The sequence below is a fragment of the Trichechus manatus genome, unplaced genomic scaffold (assembly GCF_000243295.1).
Source record: "Trichechus manatus latirostris isolate Lorelei unplaced genomic scaffold, TriManLat1.0 scaffold00039, whole genome shotgun sequence".
Lineage (NCBI taxonomy): Eukaryota > Metazoa > Chordata > Mammalia > Sirenia > Trichechidae > Trichechus > Trichechus manatus.
The window spans coordinates 9,214,010-9,234,120 of NW_004443975.1; the positions used below are offsets into that span (position 1 = coordinate 9,214,010).

General features: G+C 49.5%; 1 protein-coding gene across 2 annotated transcripts in view; it reads left to right on the top strand.

Moving 5' to 3' along the window:
* Positions 1 to 675: 675 nt before the first annotated feature.
* ITPKB (inositol-trisphosphate 3-kinase B) overlaps positions 676 to 20,111 on the top strand; it is a 131,610-nt gene continuing 112,174 nt past the window's right edge. For both annotated transcript variants that reach the window (XR_002824029.1, XM_023730926.1), the window contains exons 1-2: positions 676 to 919; positions 2,291 to 4,379. Coding sequence is in view for 1 of the 2 variants with exons in the window: in XM_023730926.1 (XP_023586694.1) it covers positions 2,523 to 4,379 (1,857 nt within the window). In the remaining variant the exon portion in view is untranslated. The remainder of the gene's footprint in view (positions 920 to 2,290; positions 4,380 to 20,111) is intronic.

The window sequence follows — 20,111 nt, forward strand, 5'->3', positions numbered from 1 at the left end:
TCCTATTTGCTGTGTGCATTTGGTTACAAATAAATGTGCAATGTGTAAACGCGTGTTTATACATGTAGCAATTGCACTGCAAAACCACCCACAGCTCACAGCCCAACCAGTCTTCCAAAATACTACTGTGATGCATTTAAAATTTGCAACTTTGCAATGAGGCGCCCGCAATGTGCCTTCTTTGTATTTGCATATTTGTGTATAAGAACTCAAACGGTTTATGCAGGATTTTAGCCCGGTTTAAATGCTAAGTCTCCATGATTTGCTTTGTTTAAAACGCAAACTCAAAACTTCATTAAAAACATTTTTCAAAAATAGTTTCATAAAGCTAGACATAAGCAAAACTCGATAGAAGGGTGGAAAATGGATCGTATATCTTTAACCCGCAGAAGTTAAAAGGCTTTTATTTTTTGTTAGCTAACAATGGAAACTTTTTTTTAAGTGTTTCCCTCCCTCGGTCCTGCCAAGCAATAGAAAAAAAAGAAGAAAAGAAAAACTTGTTCCGCTGAGTTCAACCCCAGACAAGCTCACAACTTCCTTCCTGCTTTCCTCCCCCAACCCCCCGCCTTTCTCCCTCCTCCTTCCTCCCCCCCCCAGGCTCCCCCTCCTTTTTTTTTTTTTTTTTTCAATCGCACATTGAACAAACATTGAAGTAGCCGGGAGTAGACTCTGACAGGGGTAGTGTCTCCACGGCAGAGAAGGGCGTGCAGGGCCGGCCCGGCGTCGCCACCGCCCGGCCCCTGCGCGGAGGAGCGTTTTTCCTCTTTCGTACCCCCCCCCTTTTTTTTTTGTCTTTCATAGCTTGGTGAGGAAATCATTTCTGGAGCATTTTTACTTTTAAAGCCATCTCGTCCTAACAAGGGCTTGCGTCTCTAGGCAAGGTAGTTCTGCACAGACCCGGGAACCTCCACAATTGCAGGTAAGTTTGGCGGCTTTTTAATGGCTCTCGACTCTGGATCCTCCTTCCTCTCACAGTCTGCTCAGGAGCGAAGCTGGTCGTTCCGGGTTCGGAATAAGTGGAGCGGGTGGGTTGAGGAGAATGGGAAGGGGGTTTTATTTTGGAAGGTGGCTTGGAGGAGTGTGGGGGGAGAGGAGGGAGAGACGAGTTTTCGGCGATTCTCGTGCCCGCCTTCCGGGCCGCTTGCCCCACGCCGCCTCCCCCGCGCGCTCTAGGCTTCCCCCGGCTCCGGCCGCCGGGCGGATCCGCGGGCGCCTGGCGAGGCTGCCCGGGATGCGGAGAAGCCCTGGACTCGGCTGAGCCTCCCCCCGGGGCTTGGAGTGCAGCCCCCGGTAGGGTTGCGGAGTGCCGGGCTCTGCGCACGCCGGGCCGCCGCAGGACTCCAGCCACGCACTCCCCGGAGTTTTCTCCGAGTGGGCGCAAATCCCCGAGCCCGCAGAGGCAGCCGCGTTCTCGGGCACACGGCGCACACAGAGGTTACTTGTGTGCGCGCGTGCACACACACACGCCCCTCGGCGGTGGGCTCCGGCAGGGGGCGGCGATTATTGGTTCCGGTACAGGAGAGGTGCAGAGCCTGGGCAGCGGGAGCGCGCCGGCGCGCGCCCACACTCACAAAACACACTTGTTTAGGGACTGGCGACCCGGTCAGCGTTTAAAGATGCCTCGTCTGCAGTCCCGTGGCCCGCTCAGGCATTCTTAGGCGGAGGGACACAGCCCCAAGCCAGGGTTAGAAACCTAAACCGCGGGCATGCAGGCGCCCCCCTAGACCCGGGCGCAGGCAGCAGCTCCGGGACCGCAGGTCCCGCTCACGTTTCCTCCAAGTCAGTCCCTAATGCCCCAAAAGGGTGGGCGGGGAGACCCTTAAGTAGGGGTTGGGGCTGCCTGACAGCGGGGCCGCCCCGTTACCCAAGATACCCAGTGTTTGATCTCAGCCAAGGGGACCCGGAGATCGTGAATGGGGTGTCCTCACCCTCGGAGAGATCCAATTCAGCTGCTCCCGGCACAGCACACTTAGGAACCGAATAGTTTTACATCATTCCCCCACCGGTCTTCGTGGGCCCGGAGGCGAGTCTTAGAATCTAGAAATATGAAGGAACCTCAAAGCTTATCACAACCTGGGGTGAGAGTGGGAGCACACCGGGGAACGCCCACCCACCACTGCAGTGGCGACTGAGGTAGCCGTGGCATGATGTGCCCTCGCCTAGCTGCACAATCCCCGTTGGTGAATGTCCAACTGCACCTAGCTCTGGGATTCCCGGGGCTCCCTCACGCCCTAGCCGACCCCCACACCCACCCTCTGAGGTGCTGACTTTTCTCCTTGTGTCTCCACAGCGGAGCGGAGCGGAGCGGAGCGGAGCGGCGCGGCTGTTTATGGAGCTTTGGGCGGGGGCTGAGCCCGCGATCCGGCCCCCAGCCCGCCGCCCAGGCCATGCCTCCCCATCCGCGCGCAAAGCCGCCGACGCCGGGCCTCCGGGCCTGACCCGGGAGCCGCGGGAGGAGGAGGCGCCGGCGGCGGAGCCGGAACGGGAGCCGCGGCGGTGGGCAGCGCGGCGGACCCAGTACTATGGCTGTGTACTGCTATGCGCTCAATAGCCTGGTGATCATGAATAGCGCCAACGAGGTGAAGAGCGGCGGCCCCGGCGCCAGCGGCAGCGAGACGCCCGGGTCCCGGGGGAGGGCTGTGCTGAGCCCCGGCAGCGTTTTCAGCCCCGGGAGAGGCGCCTCTTTCCTCTTCCCCCCAGCCGAGTCGCTGTCGCCCGAGGAGCCCGGGAGTCCCGGGGGCTGGCGGAGCGGCAGCGGCAGTAGCAGCGTGGACAGCCCGAGTTGGGCGGGTCGCCTGAGAGGGGACGGGCAGCAGGTGGTAGCCGCTGGTATCCTCTCCCCGCCAGGACCAGAGGAGGCCAAGAGGAAGCTGCGGATCCTGCAGCGCGAGTTGCAGAACGTGCAGGTGAACCAGAAAGTGGACATGTTCGAGGCGCACATTCAGGCGCAGAGCTCCGCCATTCAAGCGCCCCGCAGCCCGCGTTTGGGCCGGGCTCGCTCACCCTCCCCGTGTCCCTTCCGCAGCAGCAGCCAGCCCCCTGGAAGGGTCCTGGCCCAGTGCACCCGGAGCAAGGAACGGAGGACAAAGTCTTGGGGGGCGCAGTATCCAGAGACTTCAGAGACCAACTCGAGGAGGAGAGGAGGGGCGCTCAGCCTGTGCCCCACGAAGGACAAGGAGGGAGTGGCACCTCTCCCCGGCCGGGCTGCCCCAACAGTCCCAGGGACTCAGGGTTCAGCCACTTCTGGGAGGATGGATACAGGGGTTCCTGCCAGTTCCCCGTGTAGCTCGCCCATAGCTATGGAAGTTGAAAAGAGGGCCTCTTTTCTGTCGGTAACTCTGAGCTGCCAGGTTCCCTCGTTGGAGCTGGGTAGAGTGAACTTTGTGATGGCCACAGAAATGACAGCGGGAGCCACATCCATTGGGCCACACCATCCACACGATCCTGTCCCCACTGAGCTTGGGGGTGCGCACCCCCGGGAGGCCGTCGTGGAGAGGCAGCGGCAGTCTCTGGGCAGTGAGACAAACCCAGCCCCAGAGAGGGGCGGGCCCCGCAGTGGGGAGCCCCCTGAGAAGGTGGGGAAAGGAAATCTGTTCCGTGGCATGCTGGGCGCCTGGGCGCCTGAAGTGGGCAAAAGGTCCGGGGAGACGACTGTGAACGCGCAAAGCTCGGCGCTTTCTGAGGTCCCTAGCTGCCTTGGGCCGCCCAGAGACCTGGGCTCCAAGGAGGCCCGGAGTGGGGTCCCCGTGGTCGAGGGGCCTCGGCAGAGCTCCCACAGAGGGGAGGAAGGGTCTCCGACGACGCTCGGCTTACTTGGGGGCCACCGGTCTGCACAGCTGGGGGCCGGAGAGGTGGAAGCGAGGATTCCCTCTGGAGGAATGCTGGAGCCTCTGCCCTGTTGGGAAATGGCAAAAGATGTGAAAGAGCCTGGCCCTCCTGGGGACAGGGCTGGTGTGCAGCCCGGCAGCTCCAGGGCTTGGCTGGGCCCCATGGAAGAAGCGGGCCTGGCCTGGACGCGTGGGACAGGGATACAATCAGAGGGCACTTGGGAGAGCCAGCCGCAGGACAGAGACGCACACTCGAACCCAGAGCAGCTGCCTCCAGATCAGAAGCCTTTACAGAGGGAGGTCTGCAGCCCCAGCGCCATACCTGCTGTCATCATCACAGACTTGGGCGCACAGGAGGATGGGGGCTTGGAGGAGGCACAGGGCAGCCCTCAGGGCAACCTGCCCCTGAGGAAGCTGTCCTCTTCCTCGGCCTCCTCCACGGGCTTCTCATCCTATGAGGACTCAGAGGAGGACATCTCCAGTGACCCTGAGCGCTCCCTGGACCCCAACGCGGCCTTCCTGCATACGCTGGACCAGCAGAAGCCCAGAGTGGTAAGTCTTGCCCTGAGATGTTTCCAGTGCTCCTGCTGGTTTCAGCAGGCCTTTGGTGCCATGTAAGTGTTCGGTGTTTTTCTTAACTTTCTACTGAATCAAGAAGACTGTTGATCTGGGCCCTGGGGCAGTTGCAACTTTTAATTCCCTCCAGTTGTGTTTGCCCAGGATGTGCAGAGACACTGACCATGCACTTCCTGGCTTGGGTTGGGCGAGGGGAGCGCGTCCGAGTCACTTCCAGTGCTAGCTCCATGCACATGTTAGGAAACGATTTTTTAAGGTACCTCCTGTACGCCACCACTCTCTTCCTGGGAAGATGATCTTCATGAGCATCATCAAAAACTTGCTGATGAATCCCCAGACATAGTGAACAGAAGTGCTGTGGGTAGCTTTTGTCTGATCAGGTGAAACATTTAATTCTGTGATTCATCCGGGTGGAGGAAAACTGACAAGGATGTTAGTGAATTAACTCAGTCTTTATTCAAGCGCAGGAAAATGAGCTTTCTGATTAGATGGCAGGGCCCTGAAGCCTGGGGTGAAGAGCCACCAAGCTTCAGTAAGTTAAGTCGGAACTGCGATATTCATGGGGCCAGAGTAACTTAAGTGCAGTTTGATGTATGAATTAAAATAAAAACCATGCTTTGAGCTAAGCAGATAGTTTCTTTTGCCTGAGATAAACACCTGGGTGATATCTCTAGGATAGACACCTCCTAATGGATGTGCTTGTCTGCCTGTACAGGTACATCTCAGGTACATGTAGCTCTGCTTTGATTCATCATGCTGACACCTTGTTCTGCCTATGGCAGTAGACGTGCTTTTATTTTTTATGGCACGGTTAATCTCAATCCGGGGCTGTTTTCACTCTTCGGAGAAGCACAATATCTTGCAGAAGACAAAAGAGTTGAAGCTAGCACCTCTGAAAACGTCTGGACTTTCTCTTAGCTTTTCCAGCGAGCACGGGGAAATTCCTAGTAGAGCACCATACAGTTCTGACCAGCCTAGCAAGGGGATGTCATGCTACCTTGGGGTAACCTTCACATTTCATAATAGCAAGGGGTTAGTGTAGTGGGTAGCCTTCCGATTCCATCTTGAATATCAAATGCTATTCATTGTACCGCAATACCTCTCACCTCAACAACCAAGAGCTTTATATGTCTGCTTTATACCCTTCTCTAAGCTATTTTGGACTCCAAAGTGTGTTTCTTTCTCTCACTTTAGAAATCACAGCTAGAATTTTCGAAGACCAGGCATTTCTTTTTACGAAACTCTGCTTTCTGCTGATTATCTGGAGGCAAATGTGTATGCAAAATCTAGCCCCAATCAGTCTGGCATTTTGTGGCTAGAAGAGGGCCCCAGGCACTTTGCACCTGCTGTCAGGGACAGGCACACCACCTTTAGAGGAGGGTGGGTGCACCTGGAGGGGGTAGAGGACAGATGGAAATGCCTCTCAGCAGAGGCGTGGTCCAGATTTCTCTGCCTTCTTGGCCAGCAATTAGGGGCTTGGTGAATAAGAGATGGCCCTCTGTTTCTTTCCTCAAATTTGCTTTTTAAACCCCGACACACAGCTGTCACAGCCAAAGTCACTTTAACTTTTCCCCAATTCTCCATTCACCCTTTCTAGTGGTGGATTAGCAGCTCTTACTGGCTGGTTTTCAAAACAGTTTGTACGTCCTGATGTTGTTTGAAAGGGCTCTTAACAGGAAGTGAGTTCAAGGGGAGATAAATAGTGACAGGTGATCATTTTCTTTTTTCATTTGCCAGAGGGATGCCGACCGAGAAACCAGAGGGTTAAGTGGTATTCTCCAGTTAGCTAGCAGGTCCAGAGGTAGAAATGTGGCCTGCCTTTGCCCAACCTGACTTCCACCTTTAAATAGGTTTTTAAACAGGTACAAAGTAGAGCCAGGGAAAAATTTCCCCTGCCAGTCTCACCCTTGGAATCATGTGAGGCTGATGGGGGAGTGTCTGTGTGTGTGTGTATGTATGTGTGAGAGAGAGAGAGTGGGGGGCAGGGGGAGGATAGTGTAGTGTGGAGGACTAGGGGGTAACCAACTGGAAATTATGGGATCTTAGGGACTTTTGAGCTTTCGGGTGAGTGTTTGCATGATAAGCTACATTTTCTTCTTGTACAGATTGTTATGCTGAGCCTTATCTGTGTGACACCAAACCCTCTGCTCATTGGTTCAGAAATCACTTGATTACCTGGATATTTTATCTGCAGAAGGCCAGACAGCTTGATTGACTGGGGCTTTTGGCTGGGCTTTTCAGTGCACAGTCTGAGGCTGTGCGGTACCTACATGGCGTTCTCTGCTCTGGGCTTTGCAGCTTCTGTCTCTGCTGCTGCACGTGCACACGCTGACACGCACACCTCTCACACACACACTTTCATACACACAGTTTTGAAACTGTACGTTCAGCTTTCTGATCACATGTACCAACCCCGTACCCCTCAGACTCACACTGAGAAAATTTGTTTTTATGCCGCCCTAACTTCCCGGGTGGTGCAGATGGTTAAGTGCTTAGCTACTAATTGAAAGGTCGGCTGTTTGAACCCACTCAGAGGCACTTTGGAAGAAAGGCCTGGTGATCTCCTTCTGAAAGATCACCGACATGAAAACCCTATGGAGCACAGTTCTACTCTGAAACACATGGGGTCGCCATGAGTTGGAATCGACCCCATGGCAACTGGTTAATCTTCCTGCAGAGTTAAACCTTTCGTGCCTCTGCGGCGCATTCTTTATTCCTGCAGAGGAATGATGTGTGTGTGTTGCTGTGGGCAGGCAAGGGGAGACAGCCCAGAGGAAGCGTGAAGCCCTGTCCTGCTGTCTGGTCTTTCCTGCAGCTCATCACTCTCGGGAGTCATTAATGAGACCCGGAGTCAGTAAAATGGAGAATTCAGAAGACCTAGTTGTAGTCAGAAACAAAGTGAAAAGCAAGTTGTTTGGAGATGAACTTGAAAATTACTTACCCCATTTAGGTTACGAAAATTAGCAAAGGCCTTTTTGCTGGAAGGGAATGTGGTAGAAATCCGGCTCCTTGTGTGCTTCTGTGGACAGGAACTGTGACGACATCCTCGGAAACATGCAGAGTGCCTCAGGCCTTTCTTCACCTTGGGGTGAGCCTGGCAGATGTGCCTGCCCCTGAAATAGAATGTGCCAACGTTTTGAAGCAGCGTGTCTGTTTGTAAAGGATCAGACACTTGAAATTCGCTCGGAAGTAATTGTATTGCACACCTAGTGTGCACTGGCTTAACTGTCCCTTCAGACACCATTTACGCTTTCTGTTTCCTGACACCTGAACTGAATTGCGCTGAACAAGGATGCTGTTGTCTCTTTTGTCCTTCAAGATGACTGAAAATTAATCAGCAGTTCTTTACTTTGCTGTAGAATTCCATTTAAGAGTATCTGGGCCATTGAAACACCAGACCCACAGTACTAAAGTAGAACATTTATGTTGCTTTAAAAAATAGATTTTATTCATTTATTACAAAATTGTACTATCAATTGTACAGAAAAGTGTATCTCAGCTTGTCGTAGTTAACCCACGGGATATATAAAGAAGTACAACACAAAATCCTCGCCTTCTTGGTGCTTGCTATGTTTAAAAGTGCTATCAGAATTTTATTTTCCATTGCTTAAAAAAAGTTTTGTGTTTACTAGTTTTTTTTTTTGTTATTTTTTTTAATGAAAAAATAATTCGTATGCAGAGTAAAAAATTCAGTTTAAAGTGGTTTTATGTATCTTTGAAAAGAGTGTAGAATTTTTATTTTGGGGTAAACTAAACTAACGTTTAAAAGCCTTAGCGGGGCACTTCAGAAAAATGAATCTAGTGGTGAGTACTTTTAAGTGGAGAATGTTTTTCCGGATGAGGATATCGAAGGCCCAGATTGGTGGGGTTATAAGTTCAGGTTGCGTATGTTGTTTTCTTAACATGAGGCGTCCTTCTCTCTCAGGTATGTGGAGAGGATCTTTTGGGAAGGGTCTCAACAGCTTTCAAATCTGGGAGGACCTTGGTCATTTGTGTGAAGTTCCGTGTGTTACTCTGATCTGTGTAGGAGTGAGGAAACCAAGATCCAGAGAGGCGAAGTGACATCTCTGGCTCAGTTTCCTCTTTTAAAATGTGCATATTGCCTGAGGATGATCTCTGGGGTCCGTCTGGTTCTCCCTCTCTATGGCTATATAATGGTGGACATTTGACCTGGTGCATGAGAAGTACTCACCAGGGGCCTGGAAGTGTGGAACATTTCTTTTGTGTGTCCTTTGGGCACTGAACCTCTGGGCACGTTTAATTTTGTGCCTTTACTTGAGACCAATTGGCTGATTTACCTATCTTCTATATTTTTACCAGGAGAATAGTTCTTTGTAATTTCATACTGAAAAAGCACCATCAAAATAAATCATCAGTACTGTACCCACGATTTTCATTAATAATTAGACTGACGTTAAAGGCTGTACTGGTAGGATGCTAAAACGTTGACCTGAAAATGATAAGAAAGATATATCTTGTTATTTGAGGGCCTTGGTCCCATCAGGTATTTTAAGTTTGGAAACTGAGGCTTTGCCTACACAGAACCAAAACATCACTTCAGAGACTGCCTTAGTCATCTAGTGCTGCTAGAACAGAAATACCACAAGTGGATGGCTTTAACAAAACAAATTTATTCTCTCACAGTCTGGAAGTCTAGAAGACCAAATTCAGGGCGCCACTTCCAGGGCAAAGCTTTCTTTCTCTGTTGGTTCTTGGGGAAGGTCCTTGCCATCAATCTTCACCTGGTCTAGGAGCTTCTCAGTGCAAGGACCCCGGGTCCAAAGGACGTGCTCCACTCAAGGCTCTTCTTTCTTGGTGGTATGAGGACTGTCTCTTCTCTGCTCACTTTTCTCTTTTATATCTCAAAGAGATTGACTCAAGATACAACCTAATCCTGTAGATTGAGTCCTGCCTCATTAACATAACTGCCTCTAATCGTGCCTCATTAACATTATAGAGGTTAGGATTTATAACACATAGGATAATCACATCCGATCACAAAATGGAGGACTTCCTCATAATACTGGGAATCATGGCCTAGCCAAGTTGACACACATTTTGGGGGGACATAATTCAATCCAAAACAGAGACCTTGTTTTTTTGTTTTTGGTTTTTTTTAATCAAAGAGAACCGTAATTCGGCCAGTTTAAAAATCCTTTCGAATAGAGATGGGTTATAGAGAAAAAGAGAGATTGAGTCTCAACTTTGTTACGTTTCATGCAGATGTTCATATATTGCCAAAATACAGCTCAAGACTTATCTAGCCTTTAGGTTTTATAAGAAAAGCATATTAAATCAATCAGTTGCTACTTTTAGAGAAATGTTTTTAAGGTGTTTCTTAAATCCTTTCTTTTATTTTTAAGTGCTGGGTTGCTCCCTAGTCACTGTTCTGATTTGGTTGGCACATACCTGTTAAATGTGGTTACAGATTAGAGTAGTTCTGTGTGTAGTTTATTTAAATCCCTTGGAATATTGATGTCATCGTTTAGGCCTATTTTATTTTATTAGGTTTCAATTTAGTTCTGCAGAGGTAGAACTTTAAAGTATTTAATGAAAAATGTTCTGTATCTTGGTAGGACAAACTTTGTAGACATCAGGAGATCAGCAGGTGATCTGGAATTAACTCAGAAACTCCTAAATCATATTGTGATCGTGCCAACAGTGTGAAGGGTTTCTTCAGTTTTAATAGGAGAGGAGACCTTGGCATCTGTGGATTAGGCGCATTGTGCTCTCGAGCCCATGACAAGAATGCCTTGCGATCATTTTTTTCCTGACACGGCAGATTTGGCATTTTGTGAATGATGTTTTTTTTGTGAATTAGGAGAGCTCGTTACTTATAAAATCAGACGAAACCAAACTGGGAACCATGGGGTAACGGGAAATCCTTTACTGTGCCAGCAGCTGTTTTCTCATCTGGATGTTTGGGGTTTTCTATGTCCAGTTCTCCCAAGACTGTGTGCCCTTCTTGTGACAGCATACTGTTAACTTAATGAACCAGGTGATGGTGGGGCCATGGGCGGTCTCAACAACACAGAGCAGCTGAACAGTGTAAGGGAAACACTCAGCATCGTAGCTTTCCCTCAGACCCATGAGTCTAGTTCATCTGAGCATGGAAGGCCACCGTGGAAGTCTGGAAGAATCTGTCGACCTGGTCCCATAAACCTGTAGTCAAACTAGTCCTATTGTTCTGCCACCAACCTCGAGTCTCTTCATGGCCCTCCCAGAGACCTTATGGTCTTCTCACTAGGCCTGCTTCATTCACTGTGTCTTTCCGGTGAAGACTGTGGCCCTAATCCATTTTTCTAGGAGTGAACTATTATTCTAAAGACAGTCAGATCTCCTTGATTGAAAGACACCATAAGTATATATGATCTCATTAGGATGTTATCCACAATGTCCAACCATCCCTGCTCCCTGGTCTTCATTGCTACGTCTGCTCAGAACTGGCTCTGCTGTGGACATAAACACTGTTTTTGACATAGTTCTTAACGATGACTCTTTAAGCTCATAGAGGTCAGAATATCTAGCATTAGTATGGTGCTTGTTGTTGGACATCCTCTATTTCGAAAACTTTAAAAACAATGTTATAGTCCTCATAACTGAAACTAATCTAGGCAGGAAATATGCACATTTTCCTAAGATGACTTTATGTACACTATCTCATTTGAGACTCATGAAGGACACATGAAGTAGGAAGACTTGATCAATATACCCATTTCACAGGTGAGGATACCAAAGTCTAAAGAGGCCTAGTGCTGAATCTGAGAATCACTAGTCTTTCCAGTACATGCATTCCTACGGTACAGCTAGTAAAGTTCCCAGAGAAGACCCTGAGTCTCTTAAGTTACTTGGAATTAGCAAGATGCTCAGTACCAACGCATACTTAATACTGTGATGACTGTTTTGCAAAGGAGAAAGAGAAAAAGGTTTCAGTGGCCTCATATAGACTAAAATATCAACTATACAAACCCCCAAGCCCACTGCCGTCGAGTTGAATTCTGACTCATAGCGACCCTGTGAACAGAGTAGAACTGACCCATAGGGTTTCCAAGGAGTGGATGGTGGGTTCGAACTGCCAACCTTTTGGTTAGCAGCTGAAAACTTAACCACTGCACCACCAGGGCTCTACAGAGGTAAAAAAAATATATCAACTGTAGCACATTCAAAAGTTGACAGTTTGAAACCACCAGCGGCTCTGCGGGAGAGAGATGTGGCATTCTGCTTCCATAGAGATTTACAGCCTCGCAACCCGTCTCGGGTCGCTGTGAGTCGGAATCCACTCCACTGCAGTAGTGGGATAGCACATTCAAAATGTGTTCTCTGAACATTAGCAGATCTTGTATCTGTAAGGATGTTTTAGTATTTCTCAAACCCTAACAGTGTCTTCTGAACCTCCCAGCTTTATCACAACACAGCAGCCAGTTTTCCTACCCTTGTCTCAGCAACCTGGGTCTCAGGATTTGCTGTCCCCAACAAAACCTCCTAGCCTTTCTTAAGCTACTGGCGGTTGATTGGATTTTCCACTTGACATTGTTAAGAGATTAAACTGTTTATCTTATTGTCCTACACAGGCCTTTTCAGTTTCCTGCTAATAGATTCAGGTTAGATAAGGATTACAGAAGTGACCCTCCCTCCTCATGCCTCTCCCCGTACTGTTAAGAGGTCTATTTGATTAAATTCACTCTTCAAAAAGCTGACTTGTAAAAAGAAAAGATCACACGCCCTTGCACACGGAGGATTAGACAGACGCCAGCTCCTGTACAACCGCGGAAGAAGCACAGAACAGGAGATCCTGCTGAATTATAGTTTAAGGCTCAGTCATCAATTGCCATAGAGAAGACGAAAACAAATTGAGCTGAGCCTGGAAAGAATGTCAGTGAAATTGGAAAAACACTTGCTGGGAACTGCCTGGGGGTGCAGTGACCTCCCTTGTCACTGCCCAGGTCCCCAACACGCAGCATACCAAGAGAGATTGCAGACTGAGCCGTGTGGACAGCTGGCCACCAGGGAACCAAATTCCTGCCTGAACTAGTTTCAATTATGAGGCCTATGAAATTGCTTTTGAAGTTTTCCAAAAAGAGGATGTCTAATGACAAGCATCGTACTAATGCTAGACATTCCCACCTCTGTGCTGCTTAAAGAGAAATTGTTAAGAACTATGTCAGAAACAGTCCTTATGTCCACGGCAGAGCCAGTTCTGCATGGACGTAGCATCGGAGACAGGGGAGCAGGGATGGTTGGACATTGTAGATATCATCCTTGTTTCACTTCAGCTGCTCGGTACAGCCTCTCCCTGCCTGAGTGACCATCTCAGCCTGTGGACTCTGTACAGGCTTCGCCTCCCTGTGGTTTGCTCTCATTGGTGTGGGGGAAGGCTGGAGAGAGGAGGGGGCCACAAAGCAGGAGTCTGATGTTCCCGGAACAGGGCTGTGAGCTCCTGAATAACTGAGGGGAGGCTGCACTCCATCAAGAGTTGGAGGATACTTAATGGGAGCATTGATTTTTTCCAACACCATGTAGTGGTTTTCTCTTCTGCGTCCTGGAAGATGAAAGAGAGGAGTTCAGCAGAGTCTGGAGTTGTTAAAGCAGATGTTACATTCAGTAAATACATATTGGGAGCCTCCTATGTATGGGCCAGGCCCCGTGCTAGATCTGGAAACTTCTGCCTACTTCTCATGTCCTGTCTCCACTCAGGAGCTGAGTCTCTCTTCTGGCAGCCGCCCACACTGAGAAGCAGACGTTGCACCCCGTGGCTGCCCAAACAGCAGGCGTTTATCTGACACTCCTCTTTGCAGGTACCTGTGCTAGAGTGAATGACTTAATTGACGCTGTCCCTGTCCTTTGTGAGCTGCCCTCAAAGACAAAGCTGAGGCCAACACATATGCTCGAGATTTGCGAAACTCAAGAGCAAATTGCAGTCATTGAACAGGCACCTGCATGAAGTATGAGTGAATAAATAATGAATCGATGTTGGCATGTGAGATGCAGGGAGCTTCAGTGCATGCTGTGGAGCGGGGAAATGAGGGACTGACTTTGGGCAGCAGCCATTGTGGAAGAAGAATGGGATACAGGCCTTGAGGAGTTTGCTTCCTCTCTTAGAAGTGGCCAGGCAAAGAGACTGTTCCAGATCCAAAGGCTCCGGGAACCTAGGAATGAAAGAGAGCAGCCCCCCAATGGTGGTGGAATAACTTGGAAAAGGATAGTGGCGATGGATGCACAACACAATGAACACGATCCGTGTCATTGAATTGTACATGTAAAAATTGTTGAATTGGCAAATATACATATATTTTTACCATAATAATTTGAAAAAAAAAAATAAGAAAGAGGGCACCCTCCTCCACCCCATGGAGAAAAACGTAGCGAAGAGCATTGGATGCCACACAAATTGATGCTTAGCTGATAAAAGATGTGGTGCCTGTTCACCGGCACTGTTAATGTGCTCTCTTGAGGCTAAAATGGGGCCTCAGGCCCCAGAGCATTTTCCTACATATTCTACATACCCTCCTCTACCCCAGTTGTCCAGAGGGACAGGGTCAGGAAAGGTTGTGAGGGTCTTATGCTCAGTAATTGTTTACTGAGCCTTATGGAAGGGCGTCCCTGGATGGTACAAATGGTTAACGAAGTCAGCTGCTAACTGAAAGGTTGGAGGTTCAAGTCCACCCAGAGGACCTCAGAAGAAAAGCCTGGTGATCGACTTCTGAAAAATCAGCCATTGAAAACCCTATGGAGCACAGTTCTACTCTGACACACGTGGGGTCACCAGGAGTTGGAATCAGCTACTGGTATGACTGGGTCCTATGGGAGAGCCCTGGGCAGAGGGTGGGAAAGGGCAAGGTGAGTGGAGGTGATGTAGTCTGGGTAGAAGGCCCTAGTATGGAGTCATGATAGTCATAGGTTCAGGCTAAACTCTGCCACTTCCTGACAGTGTGACCCTAGAGAAATCCTTTACCTTTCTGCCCCTCGTTTCATCACCTGTAAAATGGGACTGATAATATCCAGCTTAAAGAGTAGTTGTGAGTTTAAACAAGGTAGTGTGTAATGTCTAGTACAAGGTCTCATACTAAACACTCAACAAACAATAACTGCGTGGACTTGGAGGCAGCTGTGGTGTTAACCCTTAACATTTTATGCTGGACCGGCGACCTCCACAATTAGCTTTGACTAGGGGAAAGTGAAGCAAATAACTTCAAAGAAACAATGGGTCTGGAGGCTTTTTGATGCAGAGGCCTGCAGGACCCAAGCTGTCTTGGAGGTTTGTGCTGGAGTGGGATTGCTCTGATGTGGAAAGAGGCAAGATGGCCAGACCTGAGTTCACACCAACTGTCTGTCCTTAGACTTTTGCAGGGACTTAACTTCTTTGAGTCTCAGTTTCCTCATCTCTAAGATGAGGATATTGAGGGCAAGGGTGGTTCAGTGATAGAATTCTCGTCTTCCATACAGGAGGCTTGGGTTTGATTCCCGGCCAGTGCACCTCATGCACAGCCACCACTCATTTGTCAGTAGAGGCTTGCCTATTGGTTTGATGCTGAACAGGTTTCAGTGGAGTTTCTAGACTAGGACAGACTAGGAAGAAAGTCCTGGCAATCTACTTCTGAAAATCAGCCAGTGAAAACCCTATGGATCACAAGGGTATGATCTGCCACTGATCATGGGGATGGTGCAGGACTGGGCAGCATTTTGTTCCGTTGCCATGAGTTGGGAGCCGACCAGGCAGCTAACAACAATAAGAAGAGAATAACGATTGTAGATATCCACAGATAAAAGTTCTGAAGTACCTGGCACAGAACGGGCACCAAACAGAGAGCCCTCCTCCTTGCTATCTCCTCCTCCCAGGTTGTGAAGAGCATTTTAGGTGGATTCTCTAACTTGCCTTCCTAGACTTTCCTTCACCAAGCTGCCCAAGTCATGTCATCCGAAGTACAACTAGTGGCTGAGGATGAGGACAAAATAGGCAGCCGGATTTATTTTTCTGAAGAGGTTTCTCAGTTGCAGGAGAGGTCTCACATTGTTACCAGGACTCAGAACTTGAAGTTTAAAAAACAATCCACTGTATTCAGCTGCTGGCTCCAGGTGTCAGGTTACCCACCTTGGGGACCAGACTCTTTTATTCTGTTTGGAGGTGGAAACTCACTTATGTCATCCAGGCACTGGAAGGTCCAGCGCTTGGGGGTGTGGAGGGCTCCATCCCTTCCTCCCCTCCCTTTGCTCCCCTGCCTTCCTGACAGGTATTTTAGGGTCACCTTAGCACAGTGGTTAAGCATTTGGCTGCTAACCAAATGGTCAGCAGTTCAAATCCACCAGCTGCTCCTCGGAAACCCTATGGGGCAGTTCTACTCTGCCCTATAGGGTCGCTGTGAGTTGAAATCGACTTGACAGCAGTGGGTTTGGTTTTTTTTTTTTTTTTTTTTGGTAGCTCATAAGAAAGAGAAGGAGCAGGAGGGATGTGCGTGTGCCCCTATTATGTGTATATATGACATTACCACCTTGCGTAGCTGTGGCTCTTCTACCAGGGAGGTCTCTGAGTGTGTGATTTGATTGGCCTTCATCGCTTCTCTGTGCTATACCTGGTGCACAGGCACGTGCTTATTAAAACAGGATTTTTCTTAGATTGAAGAGATGCTTTATTTTACTGCGGAGTCCCTGGGTGGTGCAAACGGTTAACACGCATAGCTGCTAACTGAAAGGTTGGAGGTTCAAGTCCACCCAGAGGTACTTAGGAAGAAAGGCCTGACAATCTACTTCTGAAAAATCAGCCATTGAAATCGTATAGAGTGCAGTTCTACTCCAACACACATGGGGTTGCCGTGAGTAGGAGCTGACTTGATGGCAACTGCTTTGGTTATTTTACTGTAGACCCAACTGAAGCCCAAACATACATACTCATAGGGACTTTGAAGACCAGGACAGCCCTCAGGTCTCCGAAGCCCACTTTTCACCACACCATCCCTTCCATGAAGGGGGCCACAGGGAATCTTTGAGAAGACTCTGCTGCTGTGCTGACCTGCCTTGCTAGAGTTTTCCTCAGGGCTGGGATGGTGGAGTGGTGGTGTGGAAGGAAAACCCAGTCAGGGGCCTGGACCAGGGCTGAATTAACCTTGATCGTACCAGCTCACTTCAGAATCGTACGAGGGCCTGTGGGACCCTGTGCACCTCGGTGTTGAGCTCCAGACTCAATGCAGTGGGCGGACTGTGGCAGGCGCTGGGACTGTTGTGGCGGCATGTTCCACCAGAGTAGCACGTTTTGTTCCTCAGGCAGACATCACCACAGTCTTGGGTACCCCTGCCTGCCAGACATAGGGTTTTGCTTTGCTACACAGTTGATGTGGATGTGGAAAACTCTCTTGAAAAATGGAGTCTGTGGCGTTAACCCTTAGGGTTTCCATCTTTCCTGCCCACGGGCAGTCTACAGAGAAGGACAGACACAGGGCTGGCCATTGGGCGCCTATGCAGAATTTCCAGACACTGAACCATTGGCTCTTTCACATGACCTTCCTTGGGCCGTGACCCCTGCTGGAGAGCTATCTCCCAGGCCTGGCTTGAACTACCACCACCACACCCCACCACCACACCCCCCACCCCTCACCCCAGTCTCCTCTCTGCCCTTTTCCGGGATAGAGGAGCTGACGTCTGGGAGGAATGAAACCAGGAAAGAACATGTTAGTATGTGGCAGCGTTGACCTCAGAGGCGGTCTGAACGCTGAGTGGACTGGACAGTAACTCCCTTATTGCTGCAACCTGGTAATTAGGCCGGTAATTAGTTTAGATCTCAGGTAAAGCCATATGCCCCAGTGTCTGGGATGCTGTTTACATTGTGGTATTACACCAAACATTAAAAATCAGCCTGCTTTCTCCGGAGAGCTGTCTGCTGCCCCCCCGCAGGCTGCTGGTTACCACTGAGAAGCTGAACAAAGTCCTGCAGGTCCTGAGGTTCTTCCTGGCATCCTTTCTTCGGCATTCTGGACTGGCCTAGATTTTCTGGTCTGTCACCATTGGCCTCAAACACCACATCCCCAGGGGAAGGCAGGAGAGTCTCACCCAGGAGTTTCAGCGGCAGGGAGCCTTAAGCATCGACTATGGGTTAGTCTGAAGGGATTGCCCTGAATGTACCAGGTGGCATGCTGCTGGGGGTCACTAGCCTGGCCCCCACCTGTGTTTTGGGGACATGTGACTCTGCCTTTGGGAAGAGGATTTCAAGAACTTCAGAAAATAGTTCAGTGTGACCCCTGCAGATACGGTGAAAGGGAACGGGAGTCCTGAATATAGGTTTAAAAAAGGCAGTTGTGCAAAGGAGGGATACCCAACCCATCAGTAACTTTATAGAAAGTTCACTATGTGACGCAGCCATTTAAAATGGTAAGCAGCCATTGGATGTGCAATAATAAAAATAATAGCAGCTATAGTTTTTTAGGTACCTATTGTGTGCCACATATGTTCCATAGACGATTTCATTTAATTTTTGCAAGGTATATATGGATTATTTTCCCCACTTTACAGGGAGGAAACAGAATCAGATGATGTCGCCCATTGCACAGGTGGGCTGATGGCCGGGCTGGGACTTGAACTCAAATCCGGGTCTCCCATGTCCAGGCCCCTTCCTCTCTGCCACTGTCGTCTGTCGCCTGGAGAGCAGAGGAAGGTGGTGGTGGCCTGAGGGGACGCTGTGCAGTGTGCGTGGAGTTCTGCGCTTGTGCTTTAGGAGAGTGGGGACTGATTTTATTGAGGGCAGAGGGAGACATGGAGTGTTGAGGGGTCTCAACCACAGCGCCCTGGAGATGGTTGAGGGAATTAGGGGTGGTTGTCGCCTTGGAAACATTAGACTTGTGGGTGGGGGGCAGCAAGAGAGTTGCCTTTACATGTTTGCGCTAGAGTAGTGTTTTAGTCAACTAAAGGTCAATTTTCTATTCCCAGAGGTGGAACTGAGGGAAGTTTCTTTTCCTTCTCAATGTATGGGCCCTTGTATAAAAACCCAGACTTAGCAGGTGTAACCATAGCAAAAATGAGTTTCTGCAGCTGCCTTGAAGCCCCCAGGCCCAGTGGAGAGGAGAGAGGAAAACTTCTAACCCTAAAGGGGAATAAAAGGCTCAAGCTTTCCCTGCCCCAGACCAAGCAGGGCACTGAGCAGGCCGCCAGCGGGAATGGGGGTGGCATCCAGGTAGCCACTCATTCTGCAGTCCCCTCCCTCCCCCGCCCTGTCCTCGGGGACTCGGCTGCCTCCTCCGAGATGAGACGAACCGCAGTTCTGCCACAGGAGGGCAGGTTGCAGCAGGTATAAAGCAAGGAGGTACCTGTACAAGTCCAGCATTCTCAGGCCACCCGGAGAGTGCGTCACGGACCTCTTTATTTCACAGGGCTCACTGGAAATGGTCATACTGCACAGCACCCAGGCATTCTGGAACTGGGCGTCTCAGGCACAAATCCACTGACCTTTTTAAATGAGTCGGAATCGACTCACCGGCATTTAACAACAACACCACCACGGGCTTATATTTCAGACATAACAGCCCCTAAAGTGGAATTTAATGCATCAAGTTGCATTACCTGCTTTTATTATAAGACACTGAGGATCAGAGGGAGAAAGTTACAAAGAGGCAGGTGGGCAGGAGGTCCAGATTCTCAAATGGATGATCGTCTTGGGGTTCCTTACCTCCATGAAGAGATTTTCTCTGCTTAGCTTCAGGGGGCAGAGCTGGGACTGAGGGTGTAGAGTCCAGGGTGCAGTGGAGCCTCCTTAGGGAGTGGAGCACAGCTGTGGTTGCCACTGCGTGAGCTTCACCGTGGGGTGTGGTCAGTAAACCCTCCACCAAAACCTCAGAGATTCCTTAGTTTGGGAGGGATGTTGGATTAGTCAGCCTCTGCTTCGCCCTCCTCAGAGATTCTGATTAAATCATCACTTTTAGGAGACACCTGGGTTGTTTCCAGCATTTGGCCGTTAGGAATACAGCTGCTGTCAACATTTGTGTACAGATTTTGTCTCTGACGTCGTCATCATTCTGGAATAAATGCCCACGGATGCAATTGCTGGGTCCTATGATAGTTGCATGTTTAATTTAAAAAAAAGCTGCTTTCCGGAGTGGCTGTACCATTTTACATTCCCACCAGCAGTATGTGAGTGAGCCGTTTCTTCACATGCTCACCAGCATTTGATGTTGTCACTATTTTTTATTTTAGCCATTCTGATAGGTGTGTAGTGATACGTCATTATGGCTTTCACTTGCATTTCCTTAATGGCTAATGATCTCAAACATCTTTTCGTGTGCTTACTTGCCATCCGTAAATCCTCTTCGGTGAAATGATCCACAGAGTGGCTGAAAGAGCAGCGGCAGAGATATCAAAAGCCTTGGGTGTTACGGTTAATGCCTTAGGCTGCTAAATAGAAGGTTGAAGGTTCAAGTCCACCCAGGTGTACATCAGAAGTAAAGGCCTGGTGATCTACTTCCGAAAAACCAGCCATTGAAAACCCTGTGGAGCGCAGTTCTACTCTGACACACATGGAGTCACCACGAGTCAGTCGGAGTTGGCTTCACGGCGACTGGTTATACAAGCTTTGCCCCTCAGGGCTTCAGTTTTCTTGTGTTTAAAGTGAGGGTGCTTGGTCATCTCTAAGGTTCCTTCCTGCCCCAACACTGTCTGGCTCCAAAATAGAGTAGTGACCCAGGACAGCCTCCCTCTTGGCAGAACTGTGGTGTGTAGGAAACCAAGGATGGT